This window comes from Malus domestica, chromosome 12 (genome assembly GCF_042453785.1).
Source record: "Malus domestica chromosome 12, GDT2T_hap1".
NCBI classification, from domain to species: domain Eukaryota; kingdom Viridiplantae; phylum Streptophyta; class Magnoliopsida; order Rosales; family Rosaceae; genus Malus; species Malus domestica.
Genome location: NC_091672.1, coordinates 25,117,749 through 25,127,885, shown reverse-complemented (window position 1 = coordinate 25,127,885; position 10,137 = coordinate 25,117,749). Strand labels below are relative to the sequence as shown.

General features: G+C 35.0%; 1 protein-coding gene across 1 annotated transcript; it reads right to left on the bottom strand.

Moving 5' to 3' along the window:
* Positions 1–328: 328 nt before the first annotated feature.
* Positions 329–1,918, bottom strand: LOC103451221 (short-chain dehydrogenase reductase 2a-like). Its single transcript, XM_008390652.4, has 2 exons — positions 1,740–1,918; positions 329–1,369 (listed from the first exon to the last, which is right to left on the bottom strand). Exons 1-2 carry the CDS (start codon positions 1,826–1,828, stop codon positions 529–531), a joined length of 930 nt encoding a protein of 309 aa, XP_008388874.1. The 5' UTR covers positions 1,829–1,918; the 3' UTR covers positions 329–528.
* Between the last annotated feature and the right edge of the window lie 8,219 nt (positions 1,919–10,137).

Sequence of the window (10,137 nt, the reverse complement as noted above, 5' to 3'; positions counted from 1 at the left end):
ACCCTTTTCCATAGGGGACGTAGGGTTTATGATAGTTAATTCTTTTTGGTTGAGCTTTAGTTTGAAGAATTCCTGCTTCAAAAAAGTTATAATGCTATGCTTTTGATATGACCTAATCAAACAAATATAAAATATGATTTCATAAATTTAACAATTAAAGAGTTATTATCAAGATACATGTGCAAACATGATGTATAAAATTTATTGTTCATCACTTACTATAGTCAACTTACATTATATATAGTCAACTTGACATTATGTTTCAGTTATTTATAAACTCATTCCAACCTAAAAGAAAAATGAAAAAGACGATGTAATTGGAATATAGTTTGCTAAATTAAGAGATTGAGTATCAATTAAGCCACCAAATTGGTCACAAAAAATGTTACACTCAACTTCGGATGAATGTAGAAATAAAAAATGAACCAAACTACAAACCCAAACACGTACGGCAAACCTTTTCCTAGTCTATGAATATACAAAATCACACCATGAAATGAAAAAAAAAAAAACAAAAATGAAAAAAGGCTACAAGCCAACACAATTTCTTGAAGTGGTAATTCCACCATCCACAACCAAGTTATGGCCACTAACGTACTTGGATTCATCACTAGCAAGATAAAGAGCAGCCTCAGCTATGTCTTTTGTCCTCAAAGTTTGACCTTTTAAATTGGCAAGCCCTCTCACAAACTCTTCCATTTTCTCCACTTCTTGCTCACAAGGCATCCCCAAATCCGTACATTCCTCTTCATCTTCATCATCACCATCGCTACTCATCCTCCAAGCGTTGACCAGCATTGACGTGGCAACCCCAAACGGAGAAATGCAGTTTACCCTAATTCCGTACCTTCCCAGCTCACAAGCTGTGTTCTTTGTGAGCCCTACAATGGCATGTTTTGAAGCTGTGTAAGCATGTGGCCCCAGGCCGCCTGCTACTCCGGCTACACTTGCAGTTGAAATTATGCACCCTCCGATTCCTCTAGCAACCATCACTCTTGCAGCGTGCTTCATCCCCAATGCAGCTCCTCTAACATTCACCCGCATTACGCGGTCAAATTCATCGACATCAAAGTTCATGATGCTCTTGTGTTTCGACTGGTTTCCGAGGACCCCGGCATTGTTGAACATAATGTCCAGTTGCCCGTAACGGGAAATTGTTGATTCAATTAGGTTTTCCATGTCTTCTTCCAAGCTAACATCACAGTGAACAAAGGTAACTGAAGGGCCCAGGGAATTTGCTAGGGCTGTGCCAACTGCATCCTCCACGTCAGCAATGACTGCTTTGGCGCCATGCCTTGCAAAAAGCCTCACTGTTGCTTCTCCAATGCCTCTAGCACCACCTGTCACTATAGCAACTTTTCCATCCAACCTGAGAAATTGACAGTAGAAGTTCATAAGGAAAACTAATGAAAAAAGTTTGAAAACTTTGAGTTTTAACGATAAGAACAAAATAAAGGGTAAAATGAATAGTATCAAAATTGACTTTTTAGTGTAAACATTGGTTTTTCATTAAAGTGAACAGTACCGGAGCTTTTCATTAAAATTCCTAAGTTAATATCGCTTATTCTCTACTTTATTTATATAAAAAGTAATTTAATAACAACGAATATAATTGATTTCTTTTCAATATGGCATTGTTTTTCCATGCAAAATATTGGATTAAAAAGGTTCTGAAAGTATGTGCAATTTGGGTAATACATTTTAGTAACAAATGAAAAAATGAATTGAGGAGAAAGTACCTTTTGGGGGGAGGAGTAGTAGTAATGTTGTCCCTTCCCAATCCATGGATTCCATGAAGGGCTTTTTCTGGCATAACTTGGGCACGCATGCTTGGCAACTAACTCTATAAACAGATAGAGAGAGAAAGGGCGCCCGCGGGGGGCGGGCGGGCGCTTTAAGTTATAACAAGGATGAATGTGGTGTTGAGTGAAGAAAGAAAGGGTTTTATAGGCGCAGTTGAGACATACAGACATACACATGCGTTAGGTGAGTGGGTTCCAGAGAGGGCTGCTTGTCCTATCAAGATAACTTAGATACATATGTATCTCATCTTTTGTACCTCTATTCCTTGGCCTTGCCTTTCAGGTCATTTTCATTCATGAAGGCTAAACGTAATTTTTGGTTGTATTTTAACTCTCTAAAATTTAATATTTTAAAAATTACTTTAAAGTTAATTTTTTATCGTCAACCATGCAGGTCTATATGTTATTTCTCTTCATATTTTATTACTTTTTAGGGTCAAACTTAGCATATCTTGGGTTTACATGTTGCCTATCCTGGAGCCAAATTTAGCATGATTCATTAGTCCGATTCCCTTTAACCTTTTGGTTGGAGACTGATTTTGTCAATTTTAAAGCTAAATTGTGGTCAATAATCCTTGAGTAGATGGCCTAATTTGGGAAGCATGGCGGCAGATCTGTATGAACGAAGAAAGCATTAATCTCAGCAGATAAAATATTACAACTACTGGTTACTAGCTAGTTAAGCTGCCAATTATAAAGGACTTTTCTTGATGAGTGGCCCAATGCGTATACTATATTCATGAAGTAATTTTCTGTATCTTTTCATGTACATAGCCAAGTTTTTTAGGTCACTAGTGATAGTTTTCTTCTTAATGTTGAAAGAATTTCAGGTTTGAATCTTCATTCAATTCAGATATTTGTTTAATTTGAATGCATATAAAGGCCAATAAGAAAAAACCTTCAAAAATGAATTCACATTACAAGATGTGAGAGACGCCATAAAATTTCGGATGTCCAATATTCTAGACTCAATATAGATAAGGGTAAATATGTATAGTTTGATATACAAGAGATATTCTTATGGGAAGTGATTTTTTCTTCGTATACACATCTCACAATACGAATAATAAACAGGAGGGTGCATGCCAAAAAAAATATTTGCGGGTCTTATATTTCCCTTGTTAATTTTGTGATGCAAGACAAACTACTGTTAGTCTTTGACTATCTTTTGTTCTAATGTCAATAGATTTTGAATATTAGGTGCATTAACACATTTAGTCAACAATGTCAAACAACTAATAGTACTCGTTAGGTGAAGGTGCACCTGCATATCTACTATACTCTTAATATCAATTACATTATTATGTTACAATTTTCTGCCTTGTGAACTTTAAGGGAAGAATGTGCTTGCTGAAAGAAGAGAGCTCGCATTGAAGATGAACCAGAGCTGGGGAAAAATTGGGGAATTTGTTTATAGTTTCAGCTGGCAGATGAGATACCACGAGGTCCACGAGGGACCAGTGGGGTTTCCCTGCGCTGGCGTATGATTAACTAGTAGTTAGGATTGATTGGATGCCTACTAAATGGGAGAAAATGAAGATTAAAGTTTAATAAATTAAAGTTAAACACACAACTGCATAAGATCTTCTGATTTAAGTAACAAGATTTTGATTCCAATTTAGGCAATACTAATGGTTTTTGCGTACAAAAAGGACAGCAAATTTAGTTAAATTAAACCAAAGAAGATTTCTTGACTTAAGTAATAAGATTGAGATTTCCTAAAAGAAAGGTAATAAGATTTAGATTCTATCAGTACCAGAGTCAAGCAAGTTTCTATTTTCTGGAAATTGGTCTGTTTTTTATGCCTAGAGGGAACAGACAAAACCATGCCATACAGACTGTATTCTAGGGTTTTGAACTTTTAGTCCTTACAATATTTGAAATTAAAATGCCATGCGGTAATGTAGTTACCAAATGTTGCAAGTTGTAACAAAGGAAGAGAACCGATAAGCTCGTATTTCGGTTTTGGTGTTTATTATGAGAAAACAAACTTACATGATACGAGTATGTGTTTTGGATTTTTAAAACAAGACACTGAATAAAAATTTACACTTATCTTTAATTTATTAACAATGAATATCACCATGACATTACACGCGTGTCATGCAAATCCGTCTTCTACTTTGATATTTTTTACTTCAAAGCGCCTTCCTTGCTTCCATTAGAAAATTGGGGTATTTAATCAAAGGAAAACTAACGAAAATGACTTAAAATTTTTTAGTTTTAATCAAAATGACAAAAAGGTGTTATAAATGAATAATATCAATAGTGACTTTTTAAAATAAAAATATCATTTTTCATTCAAATAAATAGTAAAAAAGTGCTTCGTTAAAACTCTCTTTAATCAAACACCCCCGATTACTTATTAATTTGAGAAGCGTTGGTTCTGATGACGTATTGTAACAAGAGATTGGGCCTCAAGTTTATGATCAAAGACGGTAGCTAAAGAAGTCAACAATTCTGACCAGAAAAAAAATATATATAGTCATCGATTCAATTTGAATTCAATTAATTTGGATAAATTAACCTTTAATATGTCCTTGTACGTACATTGTATATCATTGTTTACGTAAACCTAATTATATTGCTCCGGGTCCAATTGCAAGTCTGACTGATGGCTTCTATATGCTACCATACTGAGGTGCATGCATGAGATTTTTTTACGATTCAAGACGATTTGAAATTTTGAAGTAAAAAAGTCATAAATTCATGTGGTTGGGACATTGATATTCGAAATTAAAAGAATAAAAAATACTTTCATGCACCAGTTGCATGAAATGAAAGCAGACATTTCGAAGTTACGATGTTATATTTGAATACTAACATAAATATTTTTGTGAAATTGGCTTGCATTCTCGTGTTTGACTTAATCTTTAAGATGCGATCACTGGTTACTTAGTGTAGCGAGATTCAATACTGTAACATACGAGTATGCTAAAGCGGCAATTTGTAATATGGAATTTTAGGACTTCAGGGTTTTAAAAACAGAACGAGACTTACAAGGGAAATACTTTGAGTGGTGTGAGCGGGATGTGAAAGAGAATAAGATCTAAAATTTGAAACAAAAGAGGTTTTCTTGATTTCCAGTGAAATCTCTCAAAGAGATGAGAGGCACATTTACCCAACCAATATGAATTATGTGTTCTTGTCTGTGTTTACTCTTCAAGATCGATAAAAAGTTGAAACAACAAATATAAATATAAACCACCAGTTTCACGTGTTTCATGCGAGTGTATGAAATTTAGTTTCTTCTATATTCTACATGCAATATCGAGATTAAATATTTGGCCTCTTTAATTATGTATCTCCCGATACATAGTATAGTGAAAACTCCCAGGAGTTGTGTTTTGCAGCCAAAGCAAGAAATTAAACGAACCCTATTTTGCAAATGAATTAATTCCTAATTATGATTATGTTGTGGGTCGTCATTTATTTATGGATACTTTTGTAGCAAATAAATAAAGGAAGAAAAGATGCTATGGGTCATTGTCTTCTTTATTGTCAACTCTTCACCAAAAATCTGAGCAGTTTCTCTTATTAAGGTTCTTTTTAAAGTCGAGTTTGTCCTGACACTGTATTTTTATATACAAAACTAAAGTCGGTAGTCTTTTATTTGTGTTCTCTTCAAGGTCAGGCCGGCCCTAACATTGCATTTTTATATACAAGACCAAAGTCGGTGATCTATTATTTGCATTCTCTTAGGGCTGGCTCTAACTCTGTATTTTTCATATACAAGACCAACATAGGCGATAATTTAATGCTTTTTCTTTTTATAATTAATGCATCAAATCTTGAACTAGTATGCATTATGTACAATCTTCATGATTAGTGGGTACTTGGAGAAATACTTTACGAGTAATTGCTCCTAATGATATGCTTTTGCAACTAATGGACCACCATTCATGCTTGTATATGTTCCCATAAACCAAAAGGAAAAAAGAGCAACGGGACCAATGACTCCGTCCATCCGAATATTATTATTGTATAATACGACTTTTTAATAATTAAATTGACCCACCATAAAACAAAGATACTCAGGGTTTTTTTGTTTGTTTACTTTGGACATGATGGTTTGTATATTAAGAATAACAAAATATTAATGTTCCTTTTTGTATATTATGATAATTTCATGTGCATGCAGCATGAGGGAGAGCCAAACTGCTAAGGCTTATGTTTTTCTCTGGTTACTGGATTTTGTAGATTTCAGGCCCAAATAAGATCAACTGGGCTGAGTCTACTTAATTGGGAGCATTTTTGCTCACCACCATTTAGTGTGATGTGTGTTCACCACCCTATTTATCACCGTTAGATGAGTTTGAATTTCGAGATTCGTGTAGTGAATAAGCACAAATCTCAAAATTCAAACTAATCTAATAGTGATAAATAGGGTGATGAGCATACACCACACTAAATGGTAGTGAGCAAAAATGCACTCTACTTAATTCCCCTAATGCATGTTTTTATCCCTCATTATTAAGCTTCACTAGACTGGACTGACTTAGTTAAAATTACAAGTCCGGATTTGGTACGAGCAATGATTGAATTTAATGAGACTAAATCGCTCTCGTGTCGACTAAATCCTTCACTAGGGGTCTTAGTGAGACCCCTGAAACCTAGGGGATTGCTAATCCCGTCTCCAATACTATCGTCCTGCGAACCAGTCACCAAACCATGCCTTCTCGCCAATCTCCTTCGTCCCGCGAACTCAACCGTCTCCTTGCTTCAAATTGACTTCTCTCCCTCTTATGAGACCCAACGAGCCCACAACCCAAATTTGCCCTCTTTGCTTCATGGAGGAACACCTAATATGCGAAAATGGGTTCCTCCATTTTCGTCAATTGAACTGGAAACAGTACCCAGAAAACATAGATAACGAACTCCCCTTGAAGAACTTAGGATCTGAGAACAAATAATGGAAGCTAGATTTACTATGGATCTTATCCAACTCAAGTTTTATACTGCAATTTCATATCCCTTTGCTACCCCACAACTCCAGCTTCAGCTCCATGCCATTTCTTTTGAGGCAAACAAAACGAATTCAAAGTTTCAAACTTCGAAGAAGAAGAAAACCAGAGTAATTTAAGATGAAATGGGAGAAAAAAAATAGGAGAGGGGGAAATAGTGGGCAAAGGAAAAGAGGGAGAGGTTCAGATAGAGAGAAAGAGGATTCTAGAAAGAAAAAAATAAAACATAAATTAATAATAAAATATTTGTCGGTCTACGAAGCATGATAACTAATAAACTTTATGATTATATTATTTAATACAGCACCAAACACTTCTTAAATCAATTCAGCTTAATCTCTGAAGCTAATTCAGTCCGAGATAGTTTAATGCAACAAACGCACCTTAAAAGTGGTTCTTCGTGTACCCAAATTTCATATCTGGGCACCCATCAATTTTATTTATAAGGAAAAAAACTCTTATACCCATATATAAAAGGGAACTTTAACGAAAAGCACCTGGTACTGTTCACTTTAACGAAAAACCACATTTTTACACTAAAAAGTCAATTTTGGTACTATTCACTTTACCCTTTATTTTGTCCTTATCATTAAAACTCAAAGTTTTCAAGCCATTTTCATTAGTTTTCCTTATATAAAATTACCACGAATGACTTAGTAACTTTTTAAAGAAAACAATTATTTATTTGACCACCCATAGAGTTTTGAAATAAACAACGTGGTAACCAAGCGACTAATAAATTTTGCAACTAGTGAATTTCAGCTTACCATGCTTAATCTAAACTTCACTTCTTTAAATTTCTACTTAAGCTTCTCTGAAACTCTACTCAAATAGCAGAATGGAAGAACATGAGGGACAACTATGATGATCGTGAAAACGAATCAAACACGAATTCAGCAACCTATCCATGAAATTTGATATACCCGAAAAACTCAAACTTGCGGATTTCTCTACAAAATATTGGTCCAAGTCCTCAATTATACTAATCGATTTGTCGTCATCTGTATCAGAAGAACCTTTAACTCACAATCGTCATTGACTCACGAGAGATCCAGATTGTACCCGTCGGACCCGATGAAATCGTGGAGGTCTGGATGCAGAGTCTACAACTACAAAAAGTTGGGTGTTGAGGAATAAGAGGATGATGAGAAAATTGAATAAAAAGGAGGAGTTAATATATAGATAAGGGAGTATTTAAGAGGGAGACGGCTATTTTTATTTTATTTTTTGATGAACAGAGGGGATGAAGACTCTCATGCTCGACGGTCTGGTAATATTCTTCTTCACTTGGAAGTGAGAAGTCTTAGGTTTGAATCTCGTTGATGGCGAATTTGATACCAAATTAGGTTGCTCATTGTGTGTCTTTGCCAAACTCCCCCTCCCCTTAGTGTAAATTATTGATGTACTAAAAAAAAAACTAAACCATATCATTAATATAAATAGAGTGGCCCTTAAAGGGCTCCTACAAGATCATCTGTTAAATGTTGCATAAGTCATTAGGGGGAAGCTCAAAACTATACAGACCAAGGTCTAAATTATAGCTCCATTTGGCTAGCTGCAACATTATTCAATTCCTTGAAAATATGTTTTAGCTCACAATGCGCAATCATATATCCCTGCAACTCTTCAAAATGATAGTGCGAGAGTGACCACTGAGTTAAGTAGGTCATTTATCAGCACAAAGAGAAACAAATGGGACCTATCAACCATGGTAAAAATGGATTGGACCAGTGATTTGTTCGAAAAGTTTGGGTAAAAGCCCCCCATAACCTTGGGCTAAACTTTGTACAGGCCTTTTATATACTCAATGAAGGTTGTGGACATGTAGTTATGGAATTCAGGCGTTGCTCTTTTGTCCAAATAGAATGCCTATACACTTACTTTTTGTGCAAGTCAAATAGTTAACAAGGAAACTTGTGGTTGCCATGTTATTTTCCCGTAAATGAATAAGAAGAGTGTTTACCCTAATGAGACATACGTAAGGTAACAAATAAGCTAAGGCATGGTGGGTCAAAGACTCAAGTACCTTGTAACAACAACCACTAATGTAACACAATATTTATGAAAATTAACCTTATTTAAAAAAGATTGACAAAGTTTTATGTGTAATAAAATGGTGGAATTTCAGTTCATAAAATCCATATTATTGGAACCGAATTCACGCGCCACTATCTGAGGAGGAGATACACAAGCTTGACTATCTGTAAAACAACAAAGGATTGCAAGATTACCTTAGTACCGGTGGGGTATCGGCCAATGACTCTCCAGGTCAAGTTAGTAAGCAATTTACGAGGCTCAAGCAGTAGGCAAGAGAATAGAGTATGCTATAATTGCATTACCAAAGATAAACCTAGAACGACGTATTTATAATAGTCGGGAGAGAGTCCTTATAGGATATAAAACTCGTATTAAACCAGGAGAATCCCAAAGAACATCTAGAACTAGATATTGCATACTCTTAGTAGTGTGATTACTTGGTGTTGAGTTTATAACCAACCTTAGTTCGTGTTCCAATTTGTCTTATTCTGACCCTAAAAAATTATGATCCCCCACGTATATGTACTTTTTAGCATTAACAAACAAGTCGGCCATACAGATAGAGTCGTTGGAGAAGAAGTTGCTGGCAAGTGGAAAAGCAATTCAATTGCGGCTACACAAACACACCATAAACTATGTACACACACTTGAAAGCATGTGCATCCCACTACTAATGACTTAAAGCTTTTAAGCAAAGCTTACATGATTGTTTGTAGCTATACCTACTCACCTACTATACTATGGTTGTTAATTATGCAATATTTACCTACATTGCATCATCTAAATATGAATATATTGTTTTTATTGTGAAAATAAAAAACATTGACAATAGAAGTGAACCTAATTCATTATGTAGAAAAAGATAGGTTTAAGGAATAGCTTATCTTCAATGCTGAATGTTGATGTATAAACGAGAAGTTATTATCGACTTTAGCCATGTTTGTCATTGTTCATGCTTCAATAAAAGAAGATCAATGAGGTGTAAATACAACATAGGGTGGAGGTGCTAAAACTTGCGGTAGATTTACACTTTTTTTCTTACATTTTGGAGAGGGTACAACTTAATTTGTATCTTGGTGGAGAGTGGAGGCATATTTTCAAACCTAGGTGTAACTGCGGCCTTGCCCTTTTAGAAGTGCAAAAGGGGAGCTAAAACTAGCTTTAACTTTTTATTATACATATGAAAATTTTATTATATACTCTGATATATAACATGTATCAGAACAATGAATTGTTCAATGTGCAGTCAAATATCCAACAAATAAGAATTCAACTGCCAAAAATCTAAATATATAACATTCATTATACATCAATGCATACTAAAAAATCTTGTA